The sequence below is a fragment of the Lontra canadensis genome, unplaced genomic scaffold (genome assembly GCF_010015895.1).
Source record: "Lontra canadensis isolate GAN:19392208 unplaced genomic scaffold, GSC_riverotter_1.0 scaffold27, whole genome shotgun sequence".
NCBI classification, from domain to species: domain Eukaryota; kingdom Metazoa; phylum Chordata; class Mammalia; order Carnivora; family Mustelidae; genus Lontra; species Lontra canadensis.
In genome coordinates this window covers 19,122,331-19,139,882 of record NW_022631021.1, presented here as the reverse complement: position 1 = coordinate 19,139,882, position 17,552 = coordinate 19,122,331, and the positions used below count along the sequence as shown (strand labels likewise).

At 43.1% G+C, this 17,552-nt stretch overlaps 1 protein-coding gene across 1 annotated transcript; it reads right to left on the bottom strand.

The window, feature by feature from the left end:
* Nucleotides 1-220: 220 nt before the first annotated feature.
* On the bottom strand, nucleotides 221-16,312 carry LOC116871695 (glutathione S-transferase A4). The gene is made up of 7 exons (XM_032864527.1): nucleotides 16,211-16,312; nucleotides 15,071-15,175; nucleotides 7,527-7,578; nucleotides 5,834-5,966; nucleotides 4,871-5,012; nucleotides 3,240-3,371; nucleotides 221-820 (listed from the first exon to the last, which is right to left on the bottom strand). Exons 2-7 carry the CDS (start codon nucleotides 15,155-15,157, stop codon nucleotides 698-700), a joined length of 669 nt encoding a protein of 222 aa, XP_032720418.1. The 5' UTR covers nucleotides 15,158-15,175; nucleotides 16,211-16,312; the 3' UTR covers nucleotides 221-697.
* Nucleotides 16,313-17,552: the final 1,240 nt, after the last annotated feature.

Below are 17,552 nucleotides of genomic sequence, written 5' to 3'. Positions count from 1 at the left end.
AAAAAAGTAATATATAATTATCTTACGCGTGCATCAAATACAACCAGAGGGATATACAAACAATAACTGTTCTGTGGGGAGCAGAACCATGCAGCTGGGGGGCAGGGCTGAAAAGACCACTTCCAACTCTACACCCTCTTATGCCTCTTGATTTCTGAACCATGGGAATATGTTACAGATTACAAAAAATTTAATAAAAAAAAAATTCTGGCAACAGGGCAGTGATTTGTAAATTCTTTATTTTGGCTAATATTGACTGCCTTCATTACTACCACAGATTTATTATAGCTGAGAAGAATTATTCACTAGATATTCTGTTGTCATTAAACACCAAAAATCAGGAAGAGACTGGAGGGCTTTTAGAAAGGGATAAGAAGAAGGGGGAAAGAAGCTCAAGGGAGAACACAAGGTCCTGCCCAGCCTAGTTGTCAGGAAATGAGTCACCACATCAGATCTAACTGAAATGCCAGCCTCTCCGAAAAGGCTTTTCAGGAAAAAGCAGTGTTAACAATTATTCACCGGACAAAACAAAAGGTCAATGAATGTTTCTAGATAAGATCTCAGCATGAAAGACCCAACTAAGGAAAGGTTATACATAGCACCATGACAGAGCTGGGATCAGGGCATCAATTAAGATTCTACTGTGGACACAGAAATCTCTAGGTGCTAGCTCTCACTCACAGATGTACGTGATGTTTTATGGCATAAAGATGTTGTAGACGGTTCTCACGTAGATGTCATCGGGAGGAGGCTTCTTCTTGCTGCCAGGTTCCAGAAATTTCTTAATTGTAGGGATATTACTTATTTTCACCGTAAACTCCTGTAAAAGGAAAACACAACAGTTCGAGGTTAACAGCAAAAGTAATGTGAAAGCAAAGGTAACTGTGAAAATACAGTTGTGTAAAACAGTCCATGAAAAAATCTGTTCGAGAAGTATTTGTTACAGGAACCCAACCACAAATGTAATCCAGCATCTGCTTGGGATCTGATCTCTTGGTGTGGACTCTTGACGATTTCTGTCCACAATGGCTGAGATCTAGACCAGGCTTTATGTACGCAAACCTCACAGTTCAGACCAACATATGAATTTTTTTCAGAGATTAAAAAAAATTTTTAAAGATGCTTAGATTAGGATTATGATGCTTGCTTAAGAGAAAAAAGGAAGGAAAAATCAGTACCTTAAATATATTGATCTACTCAGAGAAAATGCACGAGCCATTTAAATAAAAGTACTTTAAAAGGTCATCATATAGTACACTTTCCTTTTTAAAATTCAGCTTCCTTGTACTTTTTTACCCCTATTAGCAAATGAATCCTCTTTCTGGCTATGTGTGGGAGATAGCCAGTTGCATTTTTAATGGCTTAGGGCTCAGACACCAGACACCAGATGTTTATGTAAACCATACTTAGGGAAATCACATTGTCCATTCAGTGTCAAATCTTACCAATTCTCAGAAATTGAGACAGAATTCTGTTTGATCTAGCAATATTTTTCAACCATAGGAAGAAGTGTATATCCATCAAATATAAATATTCTAGTTAAATTTTTTGAAGAAGTCATTTATTCAAAAAACTACTATTTATTAAATGTCTATAATGTACAAAGCACAGCCTTAAGCATGCACACAAAGATACACAAACATACATATATATATTGCTAATACTGACAAAAGCTAATAATTATGTCAAAGCTATTTAAATGACAAATTTCTCTTTTATCAATACTGTACTAATATTTAGAAGCTTGTTCTATAGGATTTATCATTTCAAGATTTACCCAAGGTTCATAATTTGTCATGTCCAATAAAATTTTTGTAAATTCTGACTTTTTAAAATACCCTTTAATCAATGATTAAATGCAGGAATGAATGACCCTTTAATTCAATTCTGATCTGGCATTAGATTCTGAAGTCCTTTAATTAAAACTATATTTAGAAAAATAAAAAATAAATAAAAAATAAACTGTATTTAGGTGTAGCCACTGTAGAAAACGATATGGACGTTCCACAAAAAATTAAAAATAGAAATATACAATCTAGTAATTCCATCACTGGGTATTTACCCAAAGAAAATGAAAACACTAATTTGAAAAGATATATGCACTCCTATGTTTATCGTCTAATTTATAATAGCCAAATTATGGAAGCAGCCTAAGTGTCCAACTACAGACGGATGGATAAGGAAGATGTGGTACACACACACACACACACACACACACACACACACACACACAGAGGAACATTACTTGACCATAAAAAAGAATGAAATTTTGCCATTTGTGACAACATGGATGCACGCAGAGGTATGATACTCAGGGAAATAAGTCAGAGGAAGACAAGGATAATGATTTCATTTATATGTGGAATTTAAAAAACAAAACAAACAGAAACAGACACATAAAATACAGAGAACAAACTGATGGTTGCCAGATAGGAGTAGGGCGATGGGCAAAATGGGTGGAGTGGGAGGTATATGCTTCCAATTATGGAATGAATAAATCCTAAGAATGAAATGTACAGCACAGGGAATATAGTCAATGACTACAGTCCCCTCCTCAGCAAGGAGCCTACTTCTTCCTCTACCTGCCATTCCCCTCGCTTGTGTGTATACATGCTCACACTCTCTGACAAATAAATAAATAAAATCTTAAAAAAAACAAAAAACAAAAAAATAAAGCCCTCCGCTTCTTTGAAGTTCTATGATCAATCTTAGCAGAATAATATTGAGAAAAGCGGAGCCACATGCAAGTCTCTCCTTGGAATTTCTGGGAAGGGGAATGGTGGGAACTCTTTGCAGGTCACTGATCAACTTTTAGAACACAGGCTGGAATGTTTCCAGTTGGAGAGCACAGTATTTCTGAGACTGGGAGCCACACCCTAATGATAAGACTGTTTTTGGTACTGACCCTCAAGCTCTCCTGTCTGTATATATACAGCACAGACAGGAGGAATCCCTCATCCCTGCAATTACCGCCAAGGAAAGCCTCACTGGCAAACTGTGTATGGAGTTTGTTTCAAGAGCGTAGCTATGAAACAAAACTAAGGTAAAATCCCTTGCACAGGTATGTGATCTTTTAGCTCTAAAGATCTGGGGACGAGAAAAACCATTTCAAGTCTGTACTTCCATTTCATGAACTAGAATCTAAAAAAGTACAAACACACCCCAGCCAACCAATCAACAGACATCGAAGGAAGGCCCGAGAGTTTTGGACCAATGTTCTAAAACATGGTTTTATTTACCTGGAGATGAGGAAACGCAGACAGGATATTGGGGATTTTCTCTTCTAGAGCCAAAATAGTTTGTAGTAGAATCACATCTGCAAGGCTCAGCTGGTTACCAACGAGAAACCTTTGCCCATGATCTCTTAAAACCTACAGGATACAAATGTTTTGCATTGCTTACAATACTTCACATGGAGAAACTGATGAAACTGTTGAATCAGTGCAGTATCTGAGTATTTTATAAATAATATCAACTAAGAGGAGGCTCCCTGTATCAGACAGAAAGAAAATGCACACAGGGTATAGAAACAGAACTACCGTAATATATCTGCTTTGTATCGGAATAACACTGAAGGGGAGAAGGGGAAGAAAATATTAATTCTGGATTTAGCATCGAGAGCTTCAAAAGGATACACCCATTCCATAAATGTATCTATAGAAATGAATTACGGGTGACAAATTCAGGAGGCTTGGGGATGAGATATAAGCAACAGGTTCCCTTCAAGGAGTCTCATGTCACTTGGCAGCTCTGTGTTTCTGTAAACATCAGGACTCAGTCATTAACTAGACATGACTATTAAAAAAGTAGGCTTCCTTCCCTATCTTCCAGAGCTCATCTTGATGCCCATTTTGAGAGCATATAGGTTCAGAGATTCACAGGGATAGATGATAATGGGGGAGAAGCAAGGAATAGTGCTAGAAAAGTGAGGATCTTCTTTGCAGTGAACTCTTGGATGCCCATAGGTGAGTGTGCGTGCGTGCGTGTGTGTGTGGTGTCTGACAGGGGCTCTCCATGAACTCCCAGTCAAATATAGCTACTGAAGCCAGAATGGGAGAGCACAATGAATCCAGAATTGTAGTCTGAAGCCTGTCCGATTCTGGCTCCCCACCTTAGGAGTGTCCCTCAAGCTGCCTGGGATTCCATTCCACTATGTGTCAAAGGGGTAACAGTTCACAGCTGATGTGTTGGGAGGAGCCCCAACTTAGCCTGCAACCTCACCAAGCCACCTGCTCCTCCCTCATCACACCCACATTTCTACATTATCATATTTTACATTCACCAAGTGCCTGTGGGCAAGAGACCATTACACAAGCGACAGAAAAACCCAGAAAATACCTCTCCTTCTTAAATCTAATTCCACAAAGATGGCCAGAGGAGATCTACCAATTCCCTACTTTTATACTTCTTTTTTTAACGGAAACATTGAAAACCATTCCTCTCCGTGGAGAAAAAGACTCTGAGGCTCAGAAAAGCAGATATATTATTAATAAGACAAGGAAAGTAACAAAACAGGAAGCAAAAAGAGCAAAGGGAAGAGAAACAAAACAACAATGGTCTTCTCATCACATCGAACCATCAGGTAGGATATCTGACACACAACGGCTGTTCCACAAAGGTTTGTGGGATGAAAGAAGGAAGGAATAGGAAGTTTCTGCTCTTCTGTATCTCCCACAGGGTGGGCTCATGGTGAATGTAAGGACAGTAATGCACACATGGGGTGAACCTGTGTTTTCCCCAGGCTTCTAGAATAGTACGGCCCAAGGAGCATCTGAGGGGCTCCAAAACATCCCTGCTTTGTGCTGACGGCTACCGTCACCTCCCTCGGTCATCTGGTTAGGCTGTGCTCATGGGCTTCTCTGCCACCTACCTTTTCAAACACAGGAAAGTATCTAATTATAGCCTTCTGGGCCATGTTAACCACTTCCTTTTGTTGGTCATCTGGTTTTAGAAAAGGATGCATGATAATCAATTCCAGCAGATCTAGTGTTCCCTCCACGTACATGTCAATCCTTAAAACAAAACAAAACGGAAGTTTCCTCAGTTTCCCCTTCTTTGAACTCATCGGCTTCCACGACTAAGAATTCAGAGTGCTTTTCTCTTAAGATTCTGGCAACCCAGAAGCATTCACCTATATCTGCCTCCAAGAGCAAAGATGCAAAGTCAATTCTAGTTGTAATTCAGAAAAATCTGTCACAAATCAGTAAGCACAAGAATCATGACATTCCCCCTCTCCCGGGCCCCTACCCTTACTCTAGCACCCATCCTTGGTGTGGGTGGAATTTCAGATTTATAAAAATAACGGTTATCATTTATGGACTGCTTGGTGTGCTAAATGCTCTACACCCATTATTTCATGGACTCCGATGACATCATCAGGTATGCACTATCTGTACACTGCACGGGACACACGGTGGGACTGTGGAACCCAGCACCTCGCCCTAGATCACACATCTTAGGAGGTACAAGGACCAGGCTTTGAGTTCAAAAATATAATCAAAATTATAATCAAGGCACAGTATCCCTGGCCTTGAATCATGGCATAGCAGCTTCCTGTTCTTCATGCTTTGTGATAATAAATTTGCGAGGAAAGTAAAAAGCAGCATCGAAGCACTGAAAGATGCTGAAACCTGAAACAATCACGCCCCAGAGAGAGGATCCAGCATCTGAACTCAATTCTTCTCTTTCATTTTACCCAGACCCTCTATACTGATTCTTCCCCATTTACACTAACGATACAAGGCACAAAGGAGACGGCCGTGCTGTAGAGACCGCTAATCAGCTAAGCTATCAGTGAATGACAAGCGAGGACACTTGAGATGGGACACTGTACAGGGTTCTCTCCTTGAGGTCCTTGCCGAAGAGGTGGTGTTTATCTGCTATGTAGTGAAGGATGCTTCGGGTCTGCACCAACTTCATCCCATCAATTTCAACCATTGGCACTTGTTGGAACAGCAGGTGGTTACCTAAGAATGGAGACCCAGAGTTAATACTGACCTCTTCCCTGTCCCCGTGCCCCTAACCACGCCCAACCGCATGAAAAGGGACCCGTGTGAAACTCCCAGATAACCTCAACTTCATTCAGGGGTGTATACTGAACCCTCAAAGAAGCCTGAAAGCCAGCACTATTCTAAACCTTCCTTTTTCATTTTTCACTGCAGGGGGAAATACTTACCCACTGGGGCAAGGGGCAGGGGGGAATGCAGTGAAGATATTTCTGCAGAGCTGCCTTGGCCAACACGGCCGCCAGCAGGTGCCATGTCTAGTGAAACCTACATGTAATCAAAATTCTGAAAAATTTAGAATTCCATTCCTTAAGCATGTTTGACACATTTCAAGTGCTGAGTAGACACACGTGGCTAGCAACTACTACACTGGACTGAGAACAGGATGTTTCCACTGCTGCAGAATGTTCTACTGATGGCACAGCTTTAGAAAATCTGAGCATAAAACCAAAGTCACCAACTGGCATTCGTGTACGCCCTAGCCACAGACCATGTACAACCAAGTTCACTGTCAGTGATCGACAGCAGCTTATTGCTTTCTCCAACAAACCTGTATTAAGGTTTGCTGTTTATATTTGCAGAGGCAAATACAGGATCTAGCCCAGTCTTTAAGGGGCTCAAGGATTGGGACGGTACCTGAGGGTCTGGAGGAGATGAGTACTCCACACATGCCCAGTGACATCAGGCCAGTGTTACATATGAAGGCTGCCACTGCAGCTGGTCCCTCGCTAGGGAGCCTTTAGTTGGGCCGAGACCCCCTGCTGATGATTGGGAAGGAGGCTACTTACAGTTGCTGGGTATTCCTTACAGAGCCTGGGCACGCATGGTGGGAGTGGGGCCGACCAGGAGTGTAAGGGGGGCCTTTCACTGAATTCATTTCTGTCTGCTATGCACCACAGAAAGGCGGCCCAGTGTAAATGGGGACTTCCGGCTGTATACTTCAAGCAAACACCGGTGCCCCAGACAATTTGGAAGAAGTGAGGTATGGAATATGAAAAGGAAGGAAGGGATGAAGGAGAGCAAAAGAGAGGTGAGGGAGCAGTCGGAGGAGGGTGGGAAGAGGAAAAAGGGATGGAGAAGAGCTGTTTACCTAACGGATCATTCCCTTCAGCTCTCAGGGAATTACTGACGAAAAGTGATCTACTGGCAATTTCAGTTCTTTCTCCCCTTTGGTTTTAGGATACTGCTCTGAGTGTTCGTGTCAGCATTTTTGCCCTTCCACATAAAAATCAGTTCTTAAAATCATTATTGGGGCGCCTGGGCGGCACAGTCACTTGAGCGTCCGACTCTTGATTTTGGCTCAGTCCTGATCTCAGGGTTGTGAGGTCAAGCCCCAAATTGGGCATCATATCATGCTCAGCTCAATAAGTCAGCTTTAGGATTCTCTCTCTCCCTCTCTCTCTGTCCCTCCCCTCCCCCACTCGCATGCACACATGCACATGCTCTAAAAATAAATCTTTTAAAAAGAAAACCTGGAGGAAAAATCAGTATTACCAACAGTTGTTTCATTTCCATACTCACCATCCTGCAACTTCTGCAACTGTTCTTTTGTTTCTAAGAATTCTTCATCAAACTAAATTAAAAAAAAAAAAAAAAAGATACCCGCCCCCCCCACCCCAAGAAGGCATAGGTCATTATAGGATCAGGACTGAAAATACCAAGTCATACTGTCTCAGAAGCAGAGAGAATGAGCACACTTAGCACCCACATCTTGGTTTCCCACTAAAAGCAACCAGGGCTCCTTGGAGAAAAGGTTGTTGCTGGTAGATTAGAAAGCAAAGACGAGCTCAAAGACTGATAAGATACGGCAAAGGCATGCAGGACCCTACTTGAGGGGGAGTCCCTAGGCAAGCATCAGAAGAGTAATGTCACGTAGGGATCATTACACATACCAGTAACAACAACAAAAAATCCCTGTGTCCTTATGTAATGATACTCAAAAAGGTGGAAGGGAAAGTTCTTTTTTACAGAAGAATTAGTGCTAACCGATGATAAAATAAGGATATCACAAATCTGTAATCTACAACTGATTCTGATAAGGATCAAGAAGGATGCTGAAATCACTGAGTTATAAAGGTGGACAATATTCAGACAACCTTGAAGTCTCATCCCGCAAGCTAATTATGAGAAAGGAAAAATGTAGCTTTGTGGTGGAAGGATCTGGAGATCTCACCATCTATCTAACCAAGTGATCAAACTTAGCTCCCCATTGGGGGACACGGATATGTTGTGTGCTTCCTGCTGTGACCCAATGAGAAGGGCACGGTTAACACTGTGACCCAGATCTAAATGCAAAGTGAAAATCAGGCATGTGCAGAATGTGGGGCACTCTGTAACAAATACGGCTGACTCTTTCAAACCTACGGAAAACTTGTTTTGGGGGCACCTGGGTGGCTCAGTAGGTTAACGTCTGCCTTCAGCTTGGGTCATGATCCCGGGGTCCTGGGATGAGCCTCATGTTGGCCTCCCTGCTCTGCGGGAAGTCTGCTTCTCCCTCTCCCTCTGAGTCTTCCCTCTGCTCATGCTCTCTCTCTCTCTCAAATAAATAAAATCTTTAAACAACAATTTATTTTGTGTTTAAGCCTCTCCTGGGTGTGCAAGGTTTCAGAATAGCAGGTTTGAGGGATTTGCCTCTGCCATTCCCTGACCTCCTGCCATTCTCTGACCTCCTCACCACTTATCTGGCTCTCCTTTTCTAGACTTCCATTCACTTCTTGACTGAAAATTTGAGCTCCATCATCCAAGGACAAATCTTTATTTAAAAGAGATTTCAGGGTGCCTGGGTGGTCAGTTGTTAAGCTTCTTCCTTCGGTTCAGGTCATGATCCCGGGGTCCTGGGATGGAGCCCCACATCGGGTTCCCTGCTCAGTGAGAAGCCTGCTTCTCCCTCTCCCACTCCCCTTGCTTATGTTTCCTCTCTCACTGTGTCTCTCTGAAAAAAAAAAAAAAAAAAAAAAAAAAAAGCCAAAATAAATAAAATAAAAGAGATTTCAACTTTAGCCAGGCACCCCTCCTCAGATAATTCTTCTTTATGGAATTTGGTTTCCAAGTTCATGCAAAAGAGTCACTTTCTTCTTTACACACTTCTTCTCAGTTAAGTCAAGGGTATGGGAGGGAAAAAGGAATAAAAAGTAGATACTATTCTAGATGAAAACAGACTAAAAAGACAAAATAACCAAACACCTGAATCCTGATTAGGTCTTGGATATTGGGGGCAGGGAAGGGGAGTGGCAGTTAAAACTGCTACACAGATAACAGGAATATAGACATCTGGGGGACAGTATGGAACTTTTCAATATGGATCATATACCGCTATTGCAAAATTAGTATTAATTTTATTAGTTGTGACAATGATACTGTGGTTATTAGCACAATTACTTTTTTTTTAGGAGGAAAATACATGTTGATGTCTACAACTTCCTTCACATGGTTGATTTAAAAAAAAAAAAAAAGCAAGGCAAAATGTTAACAATTAGTGCACTGAGTTCAAAGGTGTCCATTATCCTATTATAACTTTTCTGTAAGTTTGAAAGTTTTCAAATTAAGAAGCTGGGGGAAAAGAAATGGTGGAAGCATGTTCTTCTTGGACATTAAAAAAAAAGTGTTCTAATGCAGTAATGTGCTTCATGTCCGGAAGGGGAGACCTCCTCTCACCAAGTCCCCCAACAACACCCCACCCATGTCTGTCCCGTATTTCTCCTCCGAATCATCCTAGGGAGGGGCAGAGCTGATTAGCACAAATCAGCAATCCTCCCCTCTTCTGGCTCAACCACCTGATGGGGGAGTTGAACCCAGATAATGGCGTATAGGTATGGCTTCTGCTACTCGCCGGGATCCTCGTGGTGTGAGAGGGGTCTGGCAGGATCACCATCTGGTGACCCCTGAGCAGCAACGTCTGGGCAAGAATGTTCAGGGCAGGGCACCAGGGTACCTGCCTTCCGCTTGGGTCATGATTTCGGGGTCCTGGGATTGAATCCCTCATTGGGCTCCCTGCTCCGTGGAGGGCCTGCTTCTCCTTCTTCCTCTCCAATAAATAATAAAATCTTTTCTTTTTTTAAAGATTTTATTTGTTTACTTGACAGACAGAGATCACAAGTAGGCAGAGAGGCAGGCAGAGAGAGAGGAAGGGAAGCAGGCTCCCTGCTGAGCAGAGAGCCCGACGCGGGACTTGATCCCAGGATCCTGAGATCATGACCCGAGCCGAAGGCAGTGGCCCAACCCACTGAGCCACCCAGGCGCCCAATAAATAATAAAATCTTTAAAAAAAAAAAATGTTCAGGGCACTTGTGCAACAGCCAGATGTAGTGCAGGTGGTACTCCCTCCATACTACACCTTGCAAACTTTTATAACCACGATCATTTAAAGCATATAGGAAAGTGTGTGTGTGCATGTGTGTGTACGTTGACGTGTGTGCATCTGTGTATATGTGTGTGTGTGAGAACTCAAGCCCACTCTTCGGAGATCCACAGTTGAGGCTAGAAACGCACATTTCTTAAAGCCAATCTTTCTAAAGGGTTCTGATTCTGGCTTCTGACTTCTTGGGAACATCATGCAAGATGTGTGTGATCTCTCACCAGGGACACTCTGTCCCCAGCTTTACAAAACGTGCTCAGTAAGAAGCCAGCACGGAAGTGCAGGTAGATGAGAGGGTGGGAGAGGGAAGAAAAAAATCACAAGGCAGACCTTGGAGGGAGCTTGGTGACTCAAGTATTGTGCGAGGCTTCAAGTACAGACACCGTGTCTCGATTTCTATCTACATAATCAGTGGCCTTTGCTCCCTAACCAGGGTACCCTTCCCAGTGGGATATTCTGCAGACCTGCTCTCCTGCTTACCACTCCCTTATCCACACTGTCAGTTTTACATGAATGGCCCAGAAGCCCTGAATGAGGAGTTTGTAGCACTTGAGTCTTCTTTTATGTGTTACTCTCCCTCTTACCCAGCGGGATTGGACTGGGTTTCTGAGGGGGTCTTCAGGTAATTTAAGCCCCAAGCAGCAATGAAGCAACACTTGGCAGAGAGCAACATCTACGGACCCAAAGCCACTGACTGAGAGCGAGGACGTCGAGTGTCCGAATCAGGTGGGCTGCCTTTCAGCAGGTTTTGGTTACCGAGTGACTCAGATGTGTGTGCTTTACATGACAGGCTCAACCCAGCGCTGTGACATTGGGAACCATGAACTTAACCAGCAGGCTGCCAGCACGTCCTCCACAACTGTTCAGATCTGTGTGTTTAACTAAACATGTGCTTTTTGGATGGAGGTCTCGTCACCAGTACTATCTTTGGGGAACAGCTTCTATAACCATGTGGCCGGCCCCTAGTAAGGGAGGCTAATCTAGTTCCCTCCACACGGGTCGGAAGGGTGGGCTTGGGACCCGCTGGACCAATACTCTACCTCACCTGTCTGCCCACGGTGACTGGTCATGGGACCCATGTTTTGTTTGTTGTTGTTGTTGTTGTTGTTGTTTTTAACTTACTTAGGGTTGGTTTTTCTACTGCTGTCACCAAGAATCTTGACACATATACAGGGGAGTAGGAGGAACAGGGGAGAATGAAGGTTGGAAAGAGAGGGTTTGGCAAAGGATTATATTAAACGCACAAGTAAGACACCCATTGCAAACCTCTTAAATAAGCCAGAACTACAAACTCAGAAACACACAGGGGAAAGATAGGTGACTTCAATAAGCCAACCAGGTTCAGGACATGGAACCAAGAATTTTTTCACTCACCCCTTAACACAACTAGAAAATCTATCCTGAGACAACAGGGAAATGATGGGGAGCGTGATCAACTAGAAAGGTCCATCTATAGTGGCAGTCCTTCCTTACTCAGATTTAGCAATTACTGCCCTCTGAAAACGAGGGCCTAGTACCATCAGATCTTCAGACTTACCAAGAGAAGTCAGAAGTCAGAATTCGTACATAAAAATGATATTAACTAATTTAGCAAATTTTAACATACTGTACAGTGAGTTAGAATGATACACAAAGGGATGCCTGGGTGGCTCAGTCGATTAACCGCTGCCCCATGCTGGGCTCCCTGCTCAGCGGGCAGACTGCTTCTCTCTCTTTCTCTGCCTGCCACTCTGCCTACTTGTGCTCTCTCTCTTGCTCTGACAAATAAATAAATAAGTAAAATCCTAAAAAAAAAAGAAAAAAGATATGCAAAGAAATCAAAACCCAAGCCAACCAAACAAAACACAAAGCCTCAAACCCAACAACCCTCATTTGCCATCTTTGGAGGTTGCTAGGGTAACGACCAAGTATTCTGAAAATCGATGAAGAGACTACATCAAGCATTTACCTGATCTTTCCCATATGAACTGTACTTCAAGGGAATTAAAAATTACTCTTTGGGGGCACCTGGGAGGCTCAGTGGGTTAAAGCCTCTGCATTCTGCTGGGGTTGTGATCTGGGGTCCTGGGATCAAGTCCCCCATCGGGATTTCTGCTCAGCGAGGGGCCTGCTTCCTCCTCTCTCTGCCTGCCTCTCTGCCTACTTGTGATCTCTGTCTGTAAAATAAATTAATAAAATCTTTTAAAAAATAATTACTCTTTGTGGGGCACCTGGATGGCTCAGTGGATTAAAGCCTCTGCCTTCAGCTCAGGTCATGACCCAGGGTCCTGGGAGAGAGCCCCATATCAGGCCATATCAGGCTCTCTGCTCGGCAGGGAGCCTGCTTCCTCCTCTCTCTCTGCCTGCCTCTCTGCCTGCTTGTGATCTCTGTCAAATAAATAAATAAAATCTTTTAAAAAAATTACTCTTTGTAAGAGAAACACAGTTAATAAATTCAGATACACTCATAGAAACAGAAAAATCACCATTTTGTAATCCCTAACAACGGTGATGAAAAATAGATGCTAAAACCACTAGTTGAGAAGGTAATGGAGGAAATTTTGCAATGTGTGGACCAGGCTGACATCTCTGGAACACGGTGATCAAGCTCAGCTCTTCTGAAAGGGAGACAGACATCAGGCATCCCTTGATGCTGTGTAATAAACACATGTTTACAGTATCCCTATGATGGAGTCTGGCAGGCAAAAAAGGAAAAAAAAAAAAAGGTTTAGAGAGAAAAAGTGAGCCATGATGACAGCTCTGGGTTCAACTAACAGTTAACAGGAGATACAGGAAGAGAAGAATATGTTAAAATGAGGGTAACGCAGCCAAATCCAGAATGGGGGAAATTCTATAGGACAGTTTCTCCCACAAAGAAATGGCACAAAAACAAATACAGACACTTGGCACTCAGCTCCCGGTTGCTAAAACCACTTGCCGGCAAAAGGGACCAGGATTCCTTGGAGAAATACCAGATTCTAGGGCCAGGGCAAGGAAGACACAAAAAGAGCCTGGAGCGTCCTGAAGTGACAGAACGTAAGAGAGAGCTGAAGGGTAAGAAAAGAGAGGGAGTGTGGAGCCGTGGAGCCAACCCAAAACAGCAAATGGCCAAAATGGGATGATTTGGGCAAGAAAACATTATTGGATTATAACACGAAGCATAAAATAGATGCTATATACTTACGCCCATACTGATAGAAAGAAATGCTTGACTAGATAATTGGAGGAGAAAAAAAAAATCTCTCTTATGTAAGAATTCTAAATGCAGATGCCTCCCCCTCCAGGAGGTGTGGTTTAATGCCTGTCCTTTTGAATGTGAGCTGAACTTAATGACTTGTTTGGAAATAATAAAGGGGAAAATAATCCCTTTACAGTGAAGAAACCTGGCAGACATGACCTTAGCCAAGTGACCAAGGTTAAAAGCACCAGGGATAACTCATGTTAATATCACCCCTAATATGATTTAACGAGAAGGGCACTTGACTTCTGTGCTAGTCTTCCCCCAAGTCCCAAACCCCAGTACAATCATGGGAAAACAAACAAACCCAAACCAGGGAGTTCTACAAAAATTCTGATCAGTAGTTTTCAAAACTGTCAACATAATGAAATAAAAGAAAGACTTAGGAACTGTGATATTGAGAGAGACTTAAGGAAACAGTGACTGAGTATAATGTTGCATCCAACAACAGTAAAGGACATGATTGGAAAACTCATTAAATTCAAATAGTCTGGAGCGTAGTTGGGCACCAATGTCAATTTCTTAGTTTTGACATGATTACGTAAGATGATATCATTAGGGAAGACTCAGTCACCATTACATGCACTGTCTTTACAACTTCACTATATATTTAAAATTATTCCCAAATATATATAAAGTTTATTTTTAAAAAATGCAGAGGAAACTGTTACAGATTTTAAAAATACTGAAAGAAACATAACCAAATGCAATGTGTGGGCGTGATTTAGACCCAGGCTGGAATAAACTTACTATAAAAAGACCTGTTTGAGACAATCAGGCTCTTCAGATATTAATAAGGAGCTGTTAATTTTGTTGGGTGCGATTGCGGTATTGTGGTTGCGTATTAAAATCCTCATCTTTTACAGATAAAAACTGAAACACTCATCACAGATGAAAGGATATGATGCTTGGATTTTGCTTTAAAATATTCCCACAAAATCAAATGGAGGAGATGGAGGAGAGCAGAGCAGCATTTTAAAGCAAATGACTATTGAAACTGGATGAGGGGAAATGTGTGGCAACGTTTTCTCAACCTCTGTACCAACTGGAACATTTACATAAATAAGAAGCTAAGAGAACAAAAAGAAAGATAAAAACACTGTGGGTCAAAGCCTACACCAGAGGCAGACAGACAAGAAGGCTACCGGTTAGAAGCCATTTAGGGGAAGAGGAAATTTACCTACAGATTGTGTTAATTAACAAAAGTCATCACTGGCAAATTTCAGGTTCATTCCTTTCCTCCTTATTAATAAATTCTTACTGGTGGCAGATCAGAAGCTAATGATTACGTAAAAGTCTAAAGTAAAATAAAATTCCATCGACCACATTCCATTTTTAAAGAAAAATAACCCTGGCAAGGAGGGCGTCTTCTGACTCAACCAAGCCTATCTGTGTTAGGGGGGAGAGAGTGAGAACAGGACTCCGCCATTGATGTTTTCCTCAAAAGTCTCAAAGTTGTACGACAAATCTGTGAAGAAACGGCATATAGGGTACCTCGACTCCGGCGGCAGCTAAAACCCATCTTACGGATTCCATCCGGCCTCTTCCATTAGGATAGTGGAGTTTGGGCTTCGCTGCCATGATGGCCTTTCAGGCTTTCTGGAAAAAACAAAAAACAAACAAAAACAAAACAAAACAAAACAAAAAACAAATGCGCAGCTCCTCCTAAGCGAGCAGTCTTGTGTCCTGTCTTCAATTCGGCGCTCATGGGCTAAATGAATATTCAGGATTTTGGCACAGGAAATCGGTTTTTGGTGGGGGTTTTCGCTTTTTTTTTTTTTTTTTAATGACTGCGTTTTCCCTCACTCCATAAAAACCTACCACCATTTCCAAATATTAAAAGAAACAACCACCTTGGTTTTCATACCGTGTCTACTTATGATTCCTTATTCTGGATCTTGGGAAGCTGGGGACATTGGTTATACAGACATTTGTGCCAGCAGTAAGATACTTCATAGATTCAGAACATCATATACTTTGACCTTGAAAATTTAAAATTTTCCAGATTCGGGCTGGAGAGGCAAGACGCGGGGGCGCCGCGCGGAAGTGTGCACCCTTCGGAACCCTTGCAAGAATTCACGCTCTCAACAGCAACATCTTACTTGGTTATCACAGTAACGGGGAGGTGGACGGGCCGAACAATACTATTGTCTGCAAAATGCGCGTCCCCCGTCCAGCCTGCCGTAGCTTCTCCCCACCCCGCCCCGGGTCCCGCACATCCCCCGCCCCAGCTGGGAGCTGCGCCTCCCACCTCGGAATGCGCCCAGGCCACGGGCTCGGCCACCCGAAACCAGAGTCCTGGGCTACTCCGGTCCCCGCTCAGCCCACGCTACACCGGGGCTTCGGGAGGATCGGCGCTAGTCGTCCACTGAAACCCATGGATTTAGACTCCGCAGAGCGGGTTAATAAAAATAATACGCACTCGGAGCCAAGAATGACCCCAGCCCCATCCAAGGAGCCCACGTCAGCCCAGATGGGGGCAGAAGCGCCAAAGGGACCGGAGGGAGGGAGACGAGGACTGAATGGGGAGCTGGGGAGAGTTGCGGCGGACGATGGAGTAGGAGGCTTGGGGCCGAGGAGCGGAGGGGAGGAGAAACGCGGCGCGGAAAGAGGGACGGCAGGAGGGAGACAGACCTGAAGTCCGCTCGGAGCACACGGAGCTGCACAAAGCGCTCGGCGAGCGGTCTGCAGCAAGGCGGGCCGGGTTGGCCGCCAGAAGGCGCTCGGATGGGCGAGGCTCCGGGAAGTTTCACCAATAGGGACCGCAATGTTTAGCATGCCCCACCCATCTGCAAGGCATTCTGGATACTATGAAAACAGCCCAAATTCAAGCAGGTTTCAAAACAAATTTTAGCTTTGCGAGACATAAAATGGCCTTAAACTGTTGGTTAGATTACAACTTTAGTTAGAAAAGACCTGTTAGAGATCCGGTATGGTTAAAGAAACTCGACCTATCCTAAAAGTAAAATTGGTTTTAGAGTTTATATAGCTGGTGCGTAGCCACGTTTCTTCGGATGTGAGGGCGATCTGGCTGCGACATCTGTCACCCCATTGATCGCCAGGGTTGATTCGGCTGATCTGGCTGGCTAGGCGGGTGTCCCCTTCCTCCCTCACCGCTCCATGTGCGTCCCTCCCGAAGCTGCGCGCTCGGTCGAAGAGGACGACCTTCCCCGATAGAGGAGAGGACCGTTCTTCGGTCAAGGGTATACGAGTAGCTGCGCTCCCCTGCTAGAACCTCCAAACAAGCTCTCAAGGTCCATTTGTAGGAGAACGTAGGGTAGTCAAGCTTCCAAGACTCCAGACACATCCAAATGAGGCGCTGCACGTGGCAGTCTGCCTTTCTTTTGAGAATAAAGTGTTGAAATAATTTTAAAACTCTTGGCAAATAGCGAGTACAATTCACAGCAGTTATAGAACATGTATTAACAGAACTTATAATATCTAATCTTGTGTATAGACCATATACATATTGCTCCCCCCCCTTTTTTTACTCCATGATCACCTTGAGCTTTCCCTTCATTTCACACTTTAAAAACAGACACTCTAAGTGATGGGCTAAACAGAGCATCTTCCTGGAGGAAGGGGAACATTGGGGTGGAGGTGTCAATGGGCCTAAAAAATACTTTGGTTGGTAAATAATTTAAAACTTTAAAAAATAGAGTAAAGCCATCAAGGCTATATTATAGAGAATGCAGAATTCACACGGCTCTCAAAGTTTAAAATATATGCCTTCAAAATGCATTATTAAATTATTAAATTATTCATTTAAATTTAATTTTAAATAATTTAAAAATAAAATAAAAATACATTTAAAATAATTATTTAGAACTATTTCTTGCTTTTAGAGGCAGCTTCTGCTATTTTTCAGACTATAGATGTTGTTGATTATTGTTTCCTTCATGAAGGGCTCTTGAGAGTACCTGCCTTGAGAAACCTGGGGTGCTGAACAATTGCTGCAAATAACAGAGATTTTTTT